Source organism: Taudactylus pleione, unplaced genomic scaffold (assembly GCF_031769625.1).
Source record: "Taudactylus pleione unplaced genomic scaffold, aTauple2 ptg000061l, whole genome shotgun sequence".
NCBI lineage: Eukaryota > Metazoa > Chordata > Amphibia > Anura > Myobatrachidae > Taudactylus > Taudactylus pleione.
This window is the reverse complement of record NW_028284463.1, coordinates 9,912,260-9,933,513: the sequence shown is the minus strand read 5'-3', so window position 1 is coordinate 9,933,513 and position 21,254 is coordinate 9,912,260. Positions and strand designations below refer to the sequence as shown.

Below are 21,254 nucleotides of genomic sequence, written 5' to 3'. Positions count from 1 at the left end.
GCCTGTCCCACATCACTTACACCTCCACGTGCCTGTCCCACATCACTTACACCTCCACGTGCCTGTCCCACATCACTTACACCTCCATCATACCTGTCCCACATCACTTACACCTCCTACATACCTGTCCCACATCAGTTACACCTCCTACATACCTGTCCCACATCAGTTACACCTCCTACATACCTGTCCCACATCAGTTACACCTCCTACATACCTGTCCCACATCAGTTACACCTCCATGTACTGTACCTGCCCCCACATCATTTACACCTCCATGTACCTGTCCCCCATCATTTAGCCTATTTCTGGGCTTTTTATAGAAATTCACATGAAAACTGACATGTCTTTATTGGCCAGATTATACCATTTTAACCCCTCCCTGTGCATTAGTAATGTTGGGAGGGCTGTACCAGAGGTTTTGCTTTGTGCTCTGACATTTTTACCTTTTAATAGAAACATTTTCCAACCGTTTCATCTGCTGCGTGGGGTGTACACAAAAAAAACCTGTGCATTTCCTCTGAAAAATCTAAATTGGATTGCAGGTGTAATGTAACAATACTTGTGTTCCACGTTCTTTTCACCTTCCTCCCGTGTCACTGAACTCTTGTGTTTCAAGTACAGAAACGTATTGGTACTTAGAGATGGGGGCCTGTTCTGTACAGCTTCAAACCCGCCAGTGGTCCATTGCGGGCCAGGAATTGGTCACACTGTTGGGGTCCCTTGGAAGTCAGTGCAAAAGTGTTCTGATTATAAAGGGCAATTGCTATCAAATAAAATGATAGCTGTCTTGAATTGGATAGATGCGCTATAGAGTACAGTATCTAATGCCTGTTCTGCCAGCCGCTAGGGAAATGAGCTGGGGGTACACTTCAGCCACCCTGTGCTGGAAGATTATCAGACACCCAGAACTCAAGATTATGGGATAACGCTTCTACAAAACTCTTTTCAATCCCTTCCTATAACCATGGCGCAGAGAATAAGTCCAGAGCAAGGAAAATACGGTCAGTCAAACTTTAGAAAAAAATCAAACTAATTATTATAAATATAGTCAGTAACAAATATACACCAAATTCCATATTGCAGAATAAACTTCAGTGCAAAATGCCAACATAGCCGATGCCTATTACTGTACAATTAAAACCTCGCTTGCTATGTTAAAACGATACACAAATTCACACCGATGTCCACAGTGGCCCGTGGGTAGCAGGTTACGCCAGGTAAAGACCAGCGCATATAGTGTAAACGGTCAGACGCTGATCACTATGAATGATCCAGCAGTTCACAGAGAGAGCTAAGGGGCGTCAGTTTGCGGTTGCTGAGGCTTCTGGTTGTTGTGTAATAAGAGCGGTCACTTTATCCCAGGAATGTGGAGATGAAGACGCTGGTATCCAGGTTCAGTGTGGCGTGCCACCACCGATCTGGGAAGTACAGTACCTGGGTGGGATGGAAGTGTTGCGCCAATTAGAAACATGGTCACGGTATCCTGTACTGCCTTCATATGTCCCACAATGCACCAGTCTCACCATCTACTCTCCTACCAACACAGTGCACCAAACCTTCCACAGCATCTGTCCTACCTCTCTCCACCAACCACACTACATCCTCCTCATCCCACCCTCTCTCCACCAACCACACTACATCCTCCTCATCCCACCCTCTCTCCACCAACCACACTACACCTCTATCATCTCCGTCCTCTCTCCACCAACCACACCCCTATCATCCCGCCCTCTCTCCTCCCACAGCACCTGCCCTACCTCTCTGCACCAACCACACGACATCCTCCTTATCCCGCCCTCTCTCCACCAACCACACGACATCCTCATCCCGCCCTCTCTCCACCAACCACACGACATCCTCCTCATCCCGCCCTCTCTCCACCAACCACACTACATCCTCCTCATCCTGCCCTCTCTCCACCAACCACACTACATCCTCCTCATCCCGCCCTCTCTCCACCAACCATATGACATCCTCCTCATCCTGCCCTCTCTCCACCAACCACACGACATCCTCATCCCGCCCTCTCTCCACCAACCACACGACATCCTCCTCATCCCGCCCTCTGTCCACCAACCACACGACATCCTCCTCATCCTGCCCTCTCTCCACCAACCACACTACACCTCTATCATGCCGGTCCTCTCTCCTTCCACAGCACCTGCCCTACCTCTCTCCACCAACCACACGACATCCTCCTCATCCCGCCCTCTCTCCACCCACAGCACCTGCCCTACCTCTCTCCACCAACCACACTACATCCTCCTCATCCTGCCCTCTCTCCACCAACCACACGACATCCTCCTTATCCCGTCCTCTCTCCACCAACCACGACATCCTCCTCATCCCGCCCTCTCTCCACCAACCATACTACATCCTCCTCATCCCGCCCTCTCTCCACCAACCACACTACATCCTCCTCATCCCGCCCTCTCTCCACCAACCATATGACATCCTCCTCATCCCGCCCTCTGTCCACCAACCACACGACATCCTCCTCATCCTGCCCTCTCTCCACCAACCACACTACACCTCTATCATGCCCGTCCTCTCTCCTTAAACAGCACCTGCCCTACCTCTCTCCACCAACCACACTACACCTCTATCATGCCCGTCCTCTCTCCTTAAACAGCACCTGCCCTACCTCTCTCCACCAACCACACGACATCCTCCTCATCCCGCCCTCTCTCCACCCACAGCACCTGCCCTACCTCTCTCCACCAACCACACGACATCCTCCACATCCTGCCCTCTCTCCTCCCACAGCACCTGCCCTACCTCTCTCCACCAACCACACGACATCCTCCTCATCCCGCCCTCTCTCCACCAACCACACAACATCCTCCTCATCCCGCCCTCTCTCCTCCCACAGCACCTGCCCTACCTCTCTCCACCAACCACACTACATCTTCCTCATCCCGCCCTCTCTCCACCAACCACACAACACCCCTATCAACCCGATTTCTCCCTCTTCAACCACATTATACTGCCGCCGCCTTCTCCCGCTGCACTTGTCCTCCCTCTCTGCACCAACCATACTACATCCTCCTTATTCCTCCCTCTCTTCACCAACAGCAGTAAACCACATGCTTCTCATCCCACACTCTCTCTTTCCACAGCACCTGTCCTACCTCTCTCCACCAATCACACTAAACCCTTGTCATCCCGCCCTCTCTCCACCAACCACACTATACCCTTGTCATCCCGCCCTCTCTCCTCCCACTTGCTTGTCCTCCCTCCACCAACCACACTACATCCTCATCCCTCCCTCTCTCCACCAACCATACTACACCAACCTTATCCTTCCATCAACCACATTACATTACACCCTCCTTATCCTGTCCTCTCTCCACCAACCATAGTACACCACATGCTGCTTGTCCCTCCCTCTCTCCCCCAACCACGCTACATCATCCCACTACACCTGTCCTCTCCCTCTCCCCCAACCATGGTATACTGCTCCCTTCTCATCCACACCTCTCACTACACCTGTCCTTTCCCCTCTCCTCCAACCATGGTATACTGCTCCCTTCTCATCCGGTCCTCTCACTACACCTGTCCTTTCCTCTCTCCCCCAACCATGGTATACTGCTCCCTTCTCATCCACTCCTCTCACTACACCTGTCCTTTCCTCTCTCCCCCAACCATAGTATACTGCTCCCTCCTCAGCCACTCCTCTCACTACACCTGTCCTTTCCTCTCTCCCCCAACCATGGTATACTGCTCCCTCCTCATCCACTCCTCTCGCTACACCTGTCATTTCCCCCCCCCCCCCAACCATGGTATACTGCTCCCTCCTCATCCACTCCTCTCACTACACCTGTCCTTTCCACTCTCCCCCAACCATGGTATACTGCTCCCTTCTCATCCACTCCTCTCACTACACCTGTCCTTTCCCCTCTCCCCAACCATGGTATACTGCTCCCTCCTCATCCACTCCTCTCACTACACCTGTCCTTTCCTCTCTCCCCCCAACCATGGTATACTGCTCCCTCCTCATCCACACCTCCCACTACACCTGTCATTTCCTCTCCCCCCCCCCAACCATGGTATACTGCTCCCTTCTCATCCACACCTCTCACTACACCTGTCCTTTCCACTCTCCCCCAACCATGGTATACTGCTCCCTCCTCATCCACTCCTCTCACTACACCTGTCCTTTCCTCTCTCCCCCCAACCATGGTATACTGCTCCCTTCTCATCCACTCCTCCCACTACACCTGTCCTTTCCTCTCTCCCCCCAACCATGGTATACTGCTCCCTCCTCATCCACTCCTCTCACTACACCTGTCCTTTCCCCTCTCCCCCAACCATGGTATACTGCTCCCTTCTCCTCCACTCCTCTCACTACACCTGTCCTTTCCCCTCTCCCCCAACCATGGTATACTGCTCCCTTCTTATCCACTCCTCCCACTACACCGGTCCTTTCCCCTCTCCCCCCAACCATGGTATACTGCTCCCTCCTCACCCACTCCTCTCACTACACCTGTCCTTTCCCCTCTCCCCCAACCATGGTATACTGCTCCCTTCTCATCCACTCCTCCCACTACACCTGTCCTTTCCCCTCTCCCCCAACTATGGTATACTGCTCCCTCCTCATCCACACCTCCCACTACACCTGTCCTTTCCCCTCTCCCCCAAACTATGGTATACTGCTCCCTCCTCATCCACTCCTCTCACTACACCTGTCCTTTCCCCTCTCCCCCAACCATGGTATACTGCTCCCTCCTCATCCACTCCTCTCACTACACCTGTCCTTTCCCCTCTCCCCCCAACCATGGTATACTGCTCCCTTCTTATCCACTCCTCTCACTACACCTGTCATTTCCTCTCCCCCCCCAACCATGGTATACTGCTCCCTCCTCATCCACTCCTCTCACTACACCTGTCCTTTCCACTCTCCCCCAACCATGGTATACTGCTCCCTCCTCATCCACTCCTCTCACTACACCTGTTCTTTCCTCTCTCCCCCCAACCATGGTATACTGCTCCCTTCTCATCCACTCCTCCCACTACACCTGTCCTTTCCTCTCTCCCCCCAACCATGGTATACTGCTCCCTCCTCATCCACTCCTCTCACTACACCTGTCCTTTCCCCTCTCCCCCAACCATGGTATACTGCTCCCTTCTCCTCCACTCCTCTCACTACACCTGTCCTTTCCCCTCTCCCCCAACCATGGTATACTGCTCCCTTCTTATCCACTCCTCCCACTACACCGGTCCTTTCCCCTCTCCCCCCAACCATGGTATACTGCTCCCTCCTCACCCACTCCTCTCACTACACCTGTCCTTTCCCCTCTCCCCCAACCATGGTATACTGCTCCCTTCTCATCCACTCCTCCCACTACACCTGTCCTTTCCCCTCTCCCCCAACTATGGTATACTGCTCCCTCCTCATCCACACCTCCCACTACACCTGTCCTTTCCCCTCTCCCCCAACTATGGTATACTGCTCCCTCCTCATCCACTCCTCTCACTACACCTGTCCTTTCCCCTCTCCCCCAACCATGGTATACTGCTCCCTTCTCATCCACTCCTCTCACTACACCTGTCCTTTCCCCTCTCCCCCAACCATGGTATACTGCTCCCTTCTTATCCACTCCTCTCACTACACCTGTCCTTTCCCCTCTCCCCCCAACCATGGTATACTGCTCCCTTCTTATCCACTCCTCTCACTACACCTGTCATTTCCTCTCCCCCCCCAACCATGGTATACTGCTCCCTCCTCATCCACTCCTCTCACTACACCTGTCCTTTCCACTCTCCCCCAACCATGGTATACTGCTCCCTTCTCATCCACACCTCTCACTACACCTGTCCTTTCCCCTCTCCCCAACCATGGTATACTGCTCCCTCCTCATCCACTCCTCTCACTACACCTGTCCTTTCCTCTCTCCCCCCAACCATGGTATACTGCTCCCTCCTCATCCACACCTCCCACTACACCTGTCATTTCCTCTCCCCCCCCCAACCATGGTATACTGCTCCCTTCTCATCCACACCTCTCACTACACCTGTCCTTTCCACTCTCCCCCAACCATGGTATACTGCTCCCTCCTCATCCACTCCTCTCACTACACCTGTCCTTTCCTCTCTCCCCCCAACCATGGTATACTGCTCCCTCCTCATCCACTCCTCTCACTACACCTGTCCTTTCCCCTCTCCCCCAACCATGGTATACTGCTCCCTTCTCCTCCACTCCTCTCACTACACCTGTCCTTTCCCCTCTCCCCCAACCATGGTATACTGCTCCCTCCTCATCCACGCCTCTCACTACACCTGTCCTTTCCTCTCTCCCCTCAACCATGGTATACTGCTCCCTCCTCATCCACTCCTCTCACTACACCTGTCCTTTCCCCTCTCCCCCAACCATGGTATACTGCTCCCATCTCATCCACTCCTCCCACTACACCTGTCCTTTCCCCTCTCCCCCCAACCATGGTATACTGCTCCCTTCTCATCCACTCCTCTCACTACACCTGTCCTTTCCTCTCTCCCCCAACCATGGTATACTGCTCCCTTCTCATCCACTCCTCTCACTACACCTGTCCTTTCCTCTCTCCCCCAACCATGGTATACTGCTCCCTCCTCATCCTCTCCTCTCACTACACCTGTCCTTTCCCCTCTCCCCCCAACCATGGTATACTGCTCCCTTCTCATCCACTCCTCTCACAACACCTGTCCTTTCCTCTCTCCCCCACCCATGGTATACTGCTCCCATCTCATCCACTCCTCCAACTACACCTGTCCTTTCCCCTCTCCCCCCAACCATGGTATACTGCTCCCTTCTCATCCACTCCTCTCACTACACCTGTCCTTTCCCCTCTCCCCCCAACCATGGTATACTGCTCCCTTCTCATCCACTCCTCCCACTACACCTGTCCTTTCCCCTCTCCCCCCAACCATAGTATACTGCTCCCTCCTCATCCACTCCTCTCACTACACCTGTCCTTTCCTCTCTCCCCCCAACCATAGTATACTGCTCCCTCCTCATCCACTCCTCTTACTACACCTGTCCTTTCCCCTCTCCCCCCAACCATGGTATACTGCTCCCTTCTCATCCACTCCTCTCACTACACCTGTCCTTTCCTCTCTCCCCCCAACCATGGTATACTGCTCCCTTCTCATCCACTCCTCCCACTACACCTGTCCTTTCCCCTCTCCCCCCAACCATAGTATACTGCTCCCTCCTCATCCACTCCTCTCACTACACCTGTCCTTTCCTCTCTCCCCCCAACCATAGTATACTGCTCCCTCCTCATCCACTCCTCTTACTACACCTGTCCTTTCCCCTCTCCCCCAACCATGGTATACTGCTCCCTTCTCATCCACTCCTCTCACTACACCTGTCCTTTCCTCTCTCCCCCCAACCATGGTATACTGCTCCCTCCTCATCCACTCCTCTCACAACACCTGTCCTTTCCTCTCTCCCCCCAACCATGGTATACTGCTCCCATCTCATCCTCTCCCCCCAACCATGGTATACTGCTCCCTTCTCATCCACTCCTCTCACTACACCTGTCCTTTCCTCTCTCCCCCAACCATGGTATACTGCTCCCTTCTCATCCACTCCTCTCACTACACCTGTCCTTTCCTCTCTCCCCCAACCATGGTATACTGCTCCCTCCTCATCCACTCCTCTCACTACACCTGTCCTTTCCCCTCTCCCCCAACCATGGTATACTGCTCCCTCCTCTCACTACACCTGTCTTTTCCTCTCTCCCCCAACCATGGTATACTGCTCCCTCCTCATCCACTCCTCTCACTACACCTGTCCTTTCCTCTCTCCCCCCAACCATAGTATACTGCTCCCTCCTCATCCACTCCTCTTACTACACCTGTCCTTTCCCCTCTCCCCCCAACCATGGTATACTGCTCCCTTCTCATCCACTCCTCTCACTACACCTGTCCTTTCCTCTCTCCCCCCAACCATGGTATACTGCTCCCTTCTCATCCACTCCTCCCACTACACCTGTCCTTTCCCCTCTCCCCCCAACCATGGTATACTGCTCCCTCCTCACCCACTCCTCTCACTACACCTGTCCTTTCCTCTCTCCCCCCAACCATGGTATACTGCTCCCTCCTCACCCACTCCTCTCACACCTGTCCTTTCCTCTCTTCCCCAACCATGGTATACTACACCTGTCCTTTCCTCTCTTCCCCAACCATGGTATACTGCTCCCTTCTCATCCACTCCTCTCACTACACCTGTCCTTTCCTCTCTCCCCCCAACCATGGTATACTGCTCCCTCCTCATCCACACCTCTCACTACACCTGTCCTTTCCTCTCTCCCCGCAACCATGGTATACTGCTCACTCCTCTCACTACACCTGTCCTTTCCTCTCTCCCCCAACCATGGTATACTGCTCCCTCCTCATCCACTCCTCCCACTACACCTGTCCTTTCCTCTCTCCCCCAACCATGGTATACTGCTCCCTCCTCATCCACTCCTCTCACTACACCTGTCCTTTCCTCTCTCCATCCACTCCTCTCACTACACCTGTCCTTTCCCCTCTCCCCCAACCATGGTATACTGCTCCCTCCTCATCCACTCCTCTCACTACACCTGTCCTTTCCTCTCTCCATCCAACCATGGTATACTGCTCCCTTCTCCTCCACTCCTCCCACTACACCTGTCCTTTCCTCTCTTCCCCAACCATGGTATACTGCTCCCTCCTCATCCACACCTCTCACTACACCTGTCCTTTCCTCTCTCCCCGCAACCATGGTATACTGCTCACTCCTCTCACTACACCTGTCCTTTCCTCTCTCCCCCAACCATGGTATACTGCTCCCTCCTCATCCACTCCTCTCACTACACCTGTCCTTTCCCCTCTCCCCCCAACCATGGTATACTGCTCCCTCCTCATCCACTCCTCTCACTACACCTGTCCTTTCCTCTCTCCCCCAACCATGGTATACTGCTCCCTCCTCATCCACTCCTCTCACTACACCTGTCCTTTCCTCTCTCCATCCAACCATGGTATACTGCTCCCTTCTCATCCACTCCTCTCACTACACCTGTCCTTTCCCCTCTCCCCCAACCATGGTATACTGCTCCCTCCTCATCCTCTCCTCTCACTACACCTGTCCTTTCCCCTCTCCCCCAACCCTGCTACAACAGTACATGACACTGTCCCCTCCTCAACCTGCGCTCTTTGCCTCTCCCGTCAAACTGAACTTACCTCTCCAGGTCTGATGGTGCACTCTATAGGGCGATCCTCCGAGGGGAGGAAGGGGTACGTATCCATCATCCATGAGACAGTGGTCCTGTTGGGATTAAATTCAGGGGTCTTGTCGGGTGGGTAAAGGAACCAGCGCTGGTGTAAGATAAATCGGTGTCAGTAAGAGCTGTGGTGTAAATGAATAAGCTGATTATATGATGCATACACAGCAGCAGCTACAAGCTAGGTGAAGGCACAGCAGCACGTTTCACAGTGTATAATACATAACCCTTCTTACTATTATTAGCAGACACGCATGGCATCATCACGCCAGTGACGCACTATGGGCATGGTGGAGTTTTCTTTTAGTTTACATCAGAAAATACTTTTACTCTTATAACAACATATACATTTATACTCTAGATCCTTCTGCAACCTACCTTCCTACCATATATGACCTCAGAGAAGCCAGGTCCGTGCCAGTGGAAGGGGACTCCTGTTCCCGAACCTGGGGAAGGGAGAGGACACTCAGTAGATCAGTGGTTCTCAAACTCGGTCCTCAGCACCCCACACGGGTCACGTTTTCCAGGTCACCCAGCAGGTGCACAGGTGTAGTCATTACTCACTGACACATTTTAAAAGTTCCACAGGTGGTTATAATTATTTCACTTTTGAGTCTGTGAAGAGACCTGGAAAACATGCACTGTGCGGGGTCCTGAGGACCCAGTGTGAGAACCTGTGCAGTAGATATATAAAATAAGGGAATGTTCTGTCATATACTGTCACCTAGGCCACAACGGGGACAATTACGCGAGAAGTCACCCACCAATCAGATTCTAGCTGCCCTACGTTCAATGCTGGGCATCCGTGTTCATATACAGTGCCTTGCAAAAGTATTCACCCCCCTTTGAATTTTTCATGTTTTGTTGCCTCACGACCTGGAATTAAAATGGATTGTGTGAAGGTGTGTATCATTTCATTCACAGAACATGCCTACAACTGTGAAGTTGTGTTTTTTATGTTGTGACTCAAACAACATTTTGGACAACATAACAGAAAACTTCAGCATGCATAACTATTCACCCCCCTAAAGTCAGTACTTTGTCGAGCCACCTTTTGCAGCAATTACAGCTGCAAGTTGCTTTAGATAAGTCTCTATGAGCTTGCCACATCTTACCCCTGGGATTTTTGCCCATTCCTCAAGGCAAAACTGCTCCAGCTCCTTCATGTTGGATGGTTTCCACTTGTGAACAGCAATCTTCAAGTCTGACCAATGATTCTCAATTGGCTTGATATCTGGGCATTGACTAGGCCATTCCAACACCTTTAAATGCTTCCTCTTTAACCACTCGAGTGTTGCCTTAGCAGTATGCTTCGGGTCATTGTCCTGCTGGAAGGGGAACATCCGTCCCAGTCTCAAATCACAGGCAGACTGAAACAGGTTTTGCTCAGGAATATCCCTGTATTTAGCACCATCCGTCTTTCCCTCGACTCGAATCAGTTTCCCAATCCCTGCTGCTGAAAAACATCCCCACAGCATGATGCTGCCACCACGTTTCACTGTGGGGATGGTGTTCTTGGGGTGATGGGATGTGTTGGGTTTTGCGCCAGACATAGCGTTTTCCTTGGTGGCCGAAAAGTTAGATTTTAGTCTCATCTGACCAGAGCACCTTCCTCCATACATTTGGGGAGTCGCCCACATGCCTTTTGGCAAACTCAAATCGTGTCTTCTTATTTTTATCACTAAGTAATGGCTTTTTTCTGGCCACTCTTCCATAAAGCCCAGCTCTATGGAGTGTACGGCTTATTGTGGTCACATGCACAGATACACCAGTCTCTGCTGTGGAACTCTGCAGCTCCTTCAGGGTTACCTTTGGTCTCTGTGCTGCCTCTCTGATTAATGCCCTCCTTGCCCGGTCTGTGAGTTTTGGTGGGCGGCCCTCTCTTGGCAGGTTTGTTGTGGTACCATGTTCTTTCCATTTGATGATGATGGATTTGATGGTGCTCCGGGGGGTCATCAAAGATTTGGATTTTTTTTTACAACACAACCCAGAATTGTACTTCTCAACAACTTTGTCCCTGACTTGTTTGGAGAGCTCCTTGGTCTTCATGGTGTGAGGCCTCTTGCTTAGTGGTGTTGCAGCCTCTGGGGCCTTTCAGAAAAGGTGTGTTTATACTGACAGATCATGTGACACTTAGATTTCACACAGGTGGACTTCATTTAACTAATTATGTGACTGCTGAAGGTAATTGGTTGAACCAGAACTTTTGAGGGGCTTCATAGCAAAGGGGGTGATTACATATGCACATGCCATTTTTCAGAATTTTATTTATAAAGATTTTTTTATATATATTTTTCTCATTTTACTTCACCAAATTAGACTATTTTGTGCAGATCCATCACATAAAATTCAGATGAAAAAAATATAAATAAATGACAGGTTGTAATGTAACAAAAAAGGTAAAAAGCCAAGGGGAGGGGTTGAATACTTTTGCAAGACACTGTATGTCCCTCCAAGTACACGGCGTCTGGTCGTGGCACCACAAAAACTTAAAAGGGTGAGGTGTCTGTTTCTGGTTATACAGTTGAAGCTCAATAGAAATTGGGAAATGGTGGCATCTATACACCCTGCATGATTTTAGAACTTTATGCCCATCTGTACGGCTAAGGCGGAGCGCTCTGCCGCAGCTACGGTAAATACACATCCCCATAACCAGCCTAAACAATTGCCCTCCATCTGTATGTGCTCGCAGTGCCAAAGCGCTCTGTGGCGAACACGTTACTTAAGGTGGAGCCACTTACCAGCTATCCCAAAACTATATGCCCCGGTAGTGCCTGGTAGCTTGAACGGAGGGGGGGTGTATTTCTGAAACAGAGCACCCCACTCTGTGAAGTTGTTGTCTCCAAAGAAATATAGAGTATCTGCAGGTAAAAAGAGGGAGTCGTCCCTATTAAATGCAACAAATACACACAAGGGTTGGCAGGTATTAGAGGGGTAGATAAAGCTGGGAAAGGAAGGGTTGGCATAAAACGTTGCGTCTTTGGGGAGGCATGGGGCAATATCCTTAGATTATCACCAGGCAGGTATGTGGAGATAACGGTGACAAGGTCCTGGGCCCTGAGTGAGCAGATCCGGTCCCAAATACAGTTTCCAATAGTCTGTTCGCAATACACTGGAAGATTGTGGTTCACCAAAGATACCACAGTCCACTTCTGGCAGAGCCCAGTGACTTTTTGGGTCATGCAAGGCCTCTATGTGTAGCGCCGCCGAGGGAGCCTGCTTTGGGATCCAGCCGGCCCACACTGACGACTGCTGATATTTTTGTGATATGAAGATCCACCAACAGCATTACTACAGAGACCTCCCACAATGCAGCTGGATGTGTGCCACGCCCATGGTGGTTGGCACAGGCCACTGCAGTTGGGTCGCTCATCTGCAGGCATACCAGAAGGCAATGAGGGAGGACTGCGCAATGACCTAGAGGCCAGAAACAGCACCCTAACATATTGATGGTAAAGCCAGGGTTTTTTTTAATTATTATTTTTTTTTTTTACGAGTAACCGTGATAGGTTAGAGAATGGATAATTGCTCCCCAGCCATGAAGACTGGCACCTGTTGTTAGAACAGCCTTGACTTGTGTAAGCCTGGATCATCCGAGACTGAAGAGGTTTTCGGGATATATTTACTATTGGTCGATTTTTTGGGGGGAGGGCGGAGAGAGTGGTTGGAGAAGTGCAGGCGTGCCTGTCCGTTTGATCGCCGTTGCATGGGCGTGCATAAATTAGCCAGTGCAACGGCATAGGCAGCTTGTGTACTCACTGCGTGCAACGAGGTTAGCAATCTCTAAGTAAGGTCAGGGCTGCTGTAATTGTGCGTGAGAGGCCGATGGTACTCGATGTTACCGATGTTTATGGAGGTTTGCAAAGTATTACGGATGTGAGGTAGTGGGAGCCAGTGGGCGTCTATGCTGGCAGTGCGACGGCACATTAATTAGCATTTTCGCAGCAGACCTGCTTGCTCTTACGGTACTGCGATTGTAATAGCGACCTTAATTAATCACCAATTTGATTTGTAGTAGTCTACTAATATATCATTGCCGGCGAGGGATATGCAAGAAGATAGATTAGGAGATTTGCACAATAAAGATGCATACACACAACAATTTTTTGAACGATTATCGTTAAACGATATCGTTTGAAAAAATCGTTCACTTTCTGAGTCAAACGATGAACGATTATCGTTCATGCGCGTTCACGTTTGTAGTTCAGTCAGACTTGTCAACTGAACGATTTTCATTAAGGGAATATGCAAAAATCGTTTGTAGTTCATGAAAATCGTTCATTACACTTTAAAAAATCTGACAGAAAATCGTTGGTAACAAAATCGTTGTGTGTGTATGCAGCTTAAGGGACCATACAGACAGAAGAAAGGACCACCAATATACACTTGAACTAGGTACAGCTGTGACCAGCCAGTTTGTTGCTCCATACAGCCATGTAGTGCGCCATGCATCTCGCGCCACACAGTAGCCTTGAGTCGCGCCACACAGAATGTTTCATAACGGAACGTAGCGTAGCACTGGAAAAAAAGTCACATCGTGTAATACAACATTTTGTCCAACAGGTGTCACTTTTCCTAAACTACACAGCGCATGCATCAGATTTCCAATGCAGTTTCTGTATCACCGCCCAATGATTGACTGACAGAAGCTGTGATTCGGTACACTAAAGTACAGCATTTTGGTCATGGAATCAGTGCTGTAGAAGAATGTGTAATAAAGTATTAAATAATAACAGTACAGTATGAGTCCTGTACTTGAGCGTCTTTTATGCGACTTTTTACCTTCAAATGCGTCTGAATCACACAGCGATGTGAACTGATAGCACAAACAGCTTCTGCTGATTAAAATGATATGCAGAATGCCTATGTTCTGTGAGCCAGTGCGGGTGTTTCTGCACGCAAAACACTATGCTATAGTATCAGCGACTGTAACACTGCCCGCTTTTGACATTGTACACATAGCCTGCTTTATTTCGCACACTTCACATCACATACACGTGTGGGCTAGTGGATAAGGTGTCCCGGGTTCGAATCATGGAAGGGGGAGGTTTTTTTTTTTTTTCTTTAGTTTTTAAATCTTCACTACTGGATTAAAAATAAATCACTTGGTGGTGTGTAAATTCTGTTATTTGTACAAATACATATACAGATGGGTCCTCATACATCCAGCCTCCTTGCACGTTAAACAGACCTTCTAGTCGCGCCATGCCTCGGTAGCGCAAGTGTCTTTTATTTGACTTTTTACCTTCAAATGCGTCTCAATCATACAGTGAATCGAATTGTTCGTATAAGCAGCTTCTGCTGATTAAAATGATATGCAGCATGCCTATGTTCTGTGAGCCAGTGCGGGTGTATCTGCACGCAAAACAATAAGTTACACTAACAGCGACTGTAACGTAGTGATTTGCTTGCAGATACACCCGCACTCACTCACAGAACATAGGCATGCTGCATATCATTTTAATCAGCAGAAGCTGCTTGTGCCAATAAGACGCATAAAAAGACGATCGGTGCTACCGAGTCACACAGCACTCCTGCGCTATGTGTGGAGCAACTTGTAGCGCACGGAGGATAGATGTGTGTGGACTCATCTCTATTACTGTGCTGCAATATCCCTGTCCCTAAAAGTGACCCTAGATGCATATTACTGTACAGCAGGGCTCGACAAATCCCGGGGGCCAAGTCGCCATGGCGACCAAGATTTTAGTCTTGGCGACTAATTTTTGATTAATGAAACCACAAAGCACATTCATCGTCAGTGTACTGTTTGGGGATATATTTTGCTGTAGCTGCGATAACTCCGCCTGACCGTAAGGAAGCGCTGCAACCAAGCTCCCGCCTTCCTCCAATCGTTTAAGTTATCTCACCAGAAGGGAGGGCTGGAGCTGCTGAAATTATGGTCGAGGGGGGAGCAGAAACTGAGTCAGAAGTCAGGAATAAACTGCAGGTAAATGACTGGGCTAAGGGAAAAGGGGCAGTCAGTAAGGTCCCTTTATTCATGCAATGCCCGGGAATCTGCCCCCCTGGTACGGGTAACGCTGTGAGGATCTGCTTGCTTGTACGTATTAGTGATCACTCATTCTATGGGGGGATATGGGAGTATACATGGGGCGTATGGTGTGCTGCTAATGCTCCAAAGTCCATACACGCAAGTGCTGAATAGATGAAAGTAATGTGTGTGTGTGTTAGGCGCACAAAGCGTTGTACAGTGTGTGTGTTAGGCGCACAAAGCGTTGTACAGTGTGTGTGTTAGGCGCACAAAGCGTTGTACAGTGTGTGCTAGCCTCCCATTTGCAGCAGCTCCCACAAAGTAATAAGAGCTAGCACGTTGCATTTCCCTGGGAAAGTTTGTTGCAGAGTTTCTGTCACTTCTGTCTCGTGCCTGTTGCCACAGCCCTACTTTTTGGGATAATATGTATTTGGGCCCTACTATGTGTCATATTTTGATATGGAGGCAGATATGGACAAGTAGCAGAATCTAATGACCATTGAGAGGGCATGTGTGGTGGTCTGATGGCATGTGGGGAGGTTGAGGGGCATGTGTGGTGGTCTGATGGCATGTGGGGAGGTTGAGGGGCATTGAAGGGGCATGTGTGGTGGTCTATACAAGTCTTCATATATTTTGGACGCAAGCGATAGTCTGGCCCCTAAACTTTTAAGCTGGCTCCTAGATTTTACAAAAATTTGTCAAGCCCTGCTGTACAGAGTCCCAATAAAGCAGCCGTACAGTAGCTTACATTGACTAGAATACACACACTAAGCATTACATAATGACAGAGCAACTGAAGTTCAGTTATTTTAAAGAACTCTACTGAACTCAAAGCATTTCTCTCAACATCCCACCGCAGTACAAATTTTATCAGCGGAGCACTCGCCACCCAGAGGTTAAGCAGTGTATTACATGCCAAGGCTTATCTTTCGCTGTAGAATACCACGGTACGCCACAGTACAGCCATCACGTAACGTTCCATGGCGCAACACATGAGGCCTGAATGGCGCGCTATGAGCAACAAACTAACTGGGCCCATCGGTACACTTCGTCAACTATTGTAAAGACCAGACAATCCAATCATGGATGATCCGGCTAAACAGACCAGGCAAATAAAATGAAAACAAGATAATTATACTTCACTCTGAAAGCTAATAAAGCCCAACACCACAGCCATGTTGTAATCACACAGTAATGGACCACACGCCAGTCGCAAGGTTCCGTATAAACACAACGCGCACACGGCGGCTATAACCAGTTGTTGGAACACTCATCTTTTCCTAGTATTTGCATTGTATTTGAACCAACGGTTTTGCTTACTGAGATGCACCGTTTTATACACGGGTAACACAAATATTCTGGGTTTCCTTGTAAAACGGGGTATATAATGGATATACTGTAGAATGGCCGCTCAACTTACCACAACCCAGTGAGTTTAGGTCCTGGGGTCTGAGCAAGTGATCTAAATATTCTCTGAAGGGGACATCCACTGTAAAACAGACAAGCAAACAATTTTTTATATACTGTGTGTGTGTATACAATATAATGCCAATGTACCAAAATCTATGTGGGCAGAACTAAGCTCAGACTGACCTGTAATATACAAAATTTCAGGCCCTGCTTGCTGCGCCAAGATTTTTAATTTCTTGCACCGGACCACCCTTTAGCCTCTGCAGCTCAGCTGCCTGCTACCTGGGCGTCCTGTGATGCTGTAACCCCATGGCTACCAGCCAGGAGAGATCTTTCTAAGTAGCAGGGGCTTAACATTACGGTGTGACAATGAGAATACAGGGAACTAATGTGCGGCATACAGTGAATAATGGGAACTAATGTGTGGAATAAAGGGTGCTACTGTATGGCATAATGAGCAATAAGGGTACTGCTGTATGGCATAATGTGCAATAAGGGTACTACTGTGGTGTAATGTGTATAAGGGGCATTACTGTGTGGCATAATGTGATTAAGGGGCATTACTGAGTGGAGTTATGTGGCATAATGTGAATAAGGGGTGTAATGAGTTGGGGGCACTATTGTGGAGTGTTATGAAGACACGCCAGTATCTCAAGTGACTATGCCCCTTGTGATGCGTAGCCACACCTATTTTTTGGCCGCGTGCATATACTCCGTCTAAAAAAAAAATCTATTTGCAACACTGAAGGTGACATAAGCTCTGGTGAGGGGTGGGACTGGAACCACCCATTACCAAATGTCTAGTTTTGCCTATGCTTGTGATGGAATGACTAAAAAGGTCACAGAGATTTGGAGATTACTGGCTGGCCCTGTCTTGGTCTTGGGAAAGAAAAAAGCATGACAGATTGTAAAATGGGAGCGCTGGTGGGATATTGTGTAAGCAGAGACTCACCCTTCTCATAAGAATACGTGTTTGCCGTACTCAGACGGACGTGGCGATCGCCGTACGCTTTTAGGAGGTGCTCCTTACGGCACAGTGACTGGAACACCTGACAGCGAGAGGCAATGATTCAGTGGTGGGAAGTAGTTAGAGGACACGGTAACAGATGTGTCGGGAGGAGGAAGTGATCTACGATCGCCACTTACCGAATTATCTGTGAGTCCTCTGAGGATAACCGGCTTCTTATAGGCGTATCTGTCATGGACAGAGCGGCAATACAGTAATCACATTTTTTAAATTACAATGACCAGGTGATTAAAAGCAAAAGACGCCAACAGGACCAGTCCTAAACGCTCACCGGTCAATAAATTCTGCGTAAGTGATGGAGGCGCCTCTTCTCTCCACCGTACAACGCTCTTCTTCCTGTAACGGAGAGTAATTGTTCCACTGCCTGAAGAGAGGATTAAGAAATACTTTTGAAATGTTATATAGCTGTGGCCAGCCCTTCCTACTTGTGGTATCAGAGTGGCTTCTATTTTAATTAAGCAACACAGAAACAATCCATCCATACACGTAATAAATAGTCCCGTCGCGTAGGTCCTTCCCCTGGTTTATGTCACTCTGCTTCCGTTCTATACAGCTTAGGGGACACAGCCTTCTCCTATACAAAGGCTAGAATGCAGCGTGGAAAGCATGACATCATGATCAGTACAGAGGGTGACATCACAGCCACAGAATGTTGTGTACCAGTTATAGGGGTCTATGTACTAAGCCTTTGAGAGAGAGAGAAAGTGAATGGAGCTAAAGTACCAACCAATCAGCTCCCAACTGTCATTTATCAAACACAGCCTGTAAAGTAACAGCGTAGGAGCTGATTGGTTTGTACTTTATCCCCATCCAATTTCTCTCTCTCCTAGGCTTAGTACATTGACCCCTTAATCCTGTGTAATTGTATGCTTCCCATCATTACTATACGTACCAGCCACCATCGCTCTCTGTGTATTCTGTCTGTTCACCCAGTGCCAGCGCTAGAAGAACAAGGAGGAGGAGGCGGGGGCAACATTGGGCACTAAGCACCATCTTCTTTAAAGACACAACCAGCGTCCACGTCTTTAGGTTGTCACCACAGCTAGGAAAAGACGACAGGTTATATAGTGTGTATGAATAATAACAGCAGTATAGCCTCATTATAAGGGGTGTAGTAGGTATTAGCCCCCGGGGGTGCCTAACCCTAACCCCCCCTTCCCCTAGCCTAAACCTAACCCTCCCCCGGGGGGGGGGTGCCTAACCCTAAGTCCCCCCCGGGAGCTCCTAACCTAACCCTCCCTTCCCGCGGCTGTCCGCGCCCGGATTGCCTTTGTTCGGTATGCCGGGCGTCGGGCTCCCGACGTAGGTCTAATGACAGGCCTCAGGATTTCAACGTCTGTCATTAGTACTTTGACGGTATTAGACAGTCGGGAAGCCGGTGGTCGGTATTTAGACCATCGACTTCCTGACTGCATCCCATCATAAGCTTTAATGGGTCAGATTCAATTTGCCGTGAGTTCCGCGCTTGAAGCCCTGTGTTCATTTTCTGCGCATATCGTGGGATATTCTTGCAGATTGAAAGGAAAATATGGACGCCGCACTCCATTCAATTAGAAAAGGCAAGTCGCGCCAATTGCGTGAACTACATTAAAATCAGGACCGTTTCAAAATGAGCCCCCAGTCTATGGCGGTGCAAACTAAAAGCCGCCAGTTCTACCAACGAAATCTGTATTAACCCAGACTCCTGAGTCGCCGAACCATTGCAGCCACAAAATGGCGCGCGACATAGTTCTTGGCCAATTGAGTCTGCCCAAATTTGAAGTAAGACAGACACCCATGATAGACAATAGATGTCGATATCGACCTATACATGAGACCTAGAAAATAGGGGACAGAGGGATGCATGAGGTTTTGTTTTGTTGTGTATGTGTGTATATATATCTATATATATATATATCTATATATATGCAGCCAGTAGTGGACGGCACTCCAAGGGATTTGTCCAGAAAAAAACAGACTGTGCTGTATATGCCATATATATATATATAAATCAAATATACATACGTGCACATGCAATCTCATACTAATGAGTCTTTGCGTTGCTGCAATGCAAGGTCATCCCATCTGATCTTATTCTCTTCTGATAGATGGGTAGGAGAATGCATGGGGCAGCTGACGTGTACTGTATGTGCAGCAGCCCGTGATGAGTGACACATAGAAATATATATAGATGATGTGGAATAGTCAGATGACCAGTAGTCACTTACTTGAGTTCTGAATTCACATCCTATATACAGCAGCCCTGAGCCCAGCCATTCCGCGGCGACCACACGTTCCAGGGTCCGCGCTGCCTGCCGGGAAATGTAGTCCGTCAGCGCGCAGGAGTCCCTCAGAGAGGTCGCCGAAGTGGAAGGCAGCAAGACTACATTACCCGGCATGCCTCTGAGCTTGCCCTCTCTCCTACATACGGAGAGCAGCAGCAGCGCCTGTCCTGTTACTGGCTGTTACTGTATGTAACTCATTCGCTGCCAGCAGTGTGTCAGGGGCTGGGATAGTGTTTTAATAAAAATATATATATTTTTAACTTGCTGAACACATGGTATTCAGGTATACTGCACTGTAATTATTTTTATCACTGAAAACAAAAAACACTGCTAGATTATAAATGTAATCTCACTATTGTTTGTAATGCTTTATATATGGAGTTCAAAAAGTCCCTCCACAGTGAGAGCTGTCCCTGGCCTGAGAACTGGGGAGATCTGCAGCCAGAGAGAGGGACAAAGCCATCGGGGAATCACTGAGCCCTCATTTCAGAAGGCATAGGGAAGAGTCGTAATGTGGGGCGCACTGATTTTGTTAAAATATAACTTATTTGTTCGGATAAAATGTAACTATGCAGCGAAATATTTATAAACTTTTATAGAAAAACAGAAATTGTGGACACAATACAAATATAGAAAGTGATTAAAAAACAATAGCGTCCCCGCTGTGTGTTTATTCCAAAATGCATGATCACTTTTACCTATAGTGTGTACCAAAGTATACTAAACATTCATGCTGGTATATGTTCCATAATCTAATATTCAGGTGATCGATATTAATATTATATATAGTGCTTAATTGAGGGTATAATTAATCTTCAACACAACACTTCATCCGTTGTTCTTTATCATATGGATACTAAACAAACAAACTCACATACATATATATTCATTGAGTTTCTAGGAACGAGACAGCAGGGGCCGCCTGGCAATGTTCTGCCTGGGGGGCAAACAAGAGCCAGTGGCCCAGCTTTTCTATAAACGAATGCAATTTTAAAAATGGGCGTGGCAATAATGTTGGGGGTGTGGTTTGTGTAATGTGGGCATGGTTTAAATAGCAAATGAAATATGAAAAATTGTTATCACAAGGAGCTATAAACAAATAAATCCCATACCTGCCCCATCTGACTAATGCTGGTTACACACTGACACAGCCATTTTAGGTTAGATCCGCCTTTACCGGTCAGAGCTGCCAGTCAGCACCTAGCTCTTCTGGGAGTCTCAGGCGTGACCATGCCGTGACCTATCCACAGGGCCGGTGCAAGGTTTTCTCGGCACCCTAGGCAAAACTTCTGCCTACTCCTCCCACCGCCCACACTCATATTTTAGCCCCTCAG

General features: G+C 48.8%; 1 protein-coding gene across 4 annotated transcripts; it reads right to left on the bottom strand.

Annotated features, from left to right (window-relative positions):
* Positions 1-1,000: 1,000 nt before the first annotated feature.
* On the bottom strand, positions 1,001-19,967 carry JMJD8 (jumonji domain containing 8). Of its 4 annotated transcripts, none has more exons than XM_088464524.1 (10): positions 19,864-19,967; positions 18,549-18,698; positions 17,928-18,020; positions 17,776-17,824; positions 17,582-17,678; positions 16,640-16,708; positions 11,972-12,091; positions 9,609-9,676; positions 9,190-9,324; positions 1,001-1,437 (listed from the first exon to the last, which is right to left on the bottom strand). In XM_088464524.1, exons 2-10 carry the CDS (start codon positions 18,647-18,649, stop codon positions 1,357-1,359), a joined length of 813 nt encoding a protein of 270 aa, XP_088320650.1. In that variant the 5' UTR covers positions 18,650-18,698; positions 19,864-19,967; the 3' UTR covers positions 1,001-1,356. The 4 variants fall into 4 exon arrangements, with proteins under 4 accessions (XP_088320650.1, XP_088320647.1, XP_088320649.1 ...); XM_088464521.1 differs by lacking the exon at positions 19,864-19,967 and adding an exon at positions 19,681-19,738; XM_088464523.1 differs by lacking the exon at positions 19,864-19,967 and adding an exon at positions 19,661-19,730.
* Between the last annotated feature and the right edge of the window lie 1,287 nt (positions 19,968-21,254).

Bases quoted from the DNA above. Each gene is read 5' to 3' on its own strand.
- JMJD8 (XM_088464521.1), bottom strand. From the start codon at position 19,715: ATGACCTTGCATTGCAGCAACGCAAAGACTCATTA. The intron at 17,679-17,775 runs GTAAGTGGCGAT...TCTCGCTGTCAG, and splicing joins GAGGACTCACAGATAATTCG to GTGTTCCAGTCACTGTGCCG. The intron at 9,677-11,971 runs GTAAGTGGCTCC...TCCCTTCCCCAG, and splicing joins ATATAGTTTTGGGATAGCTG to GTTCGGGAACAGGAGTCCCC.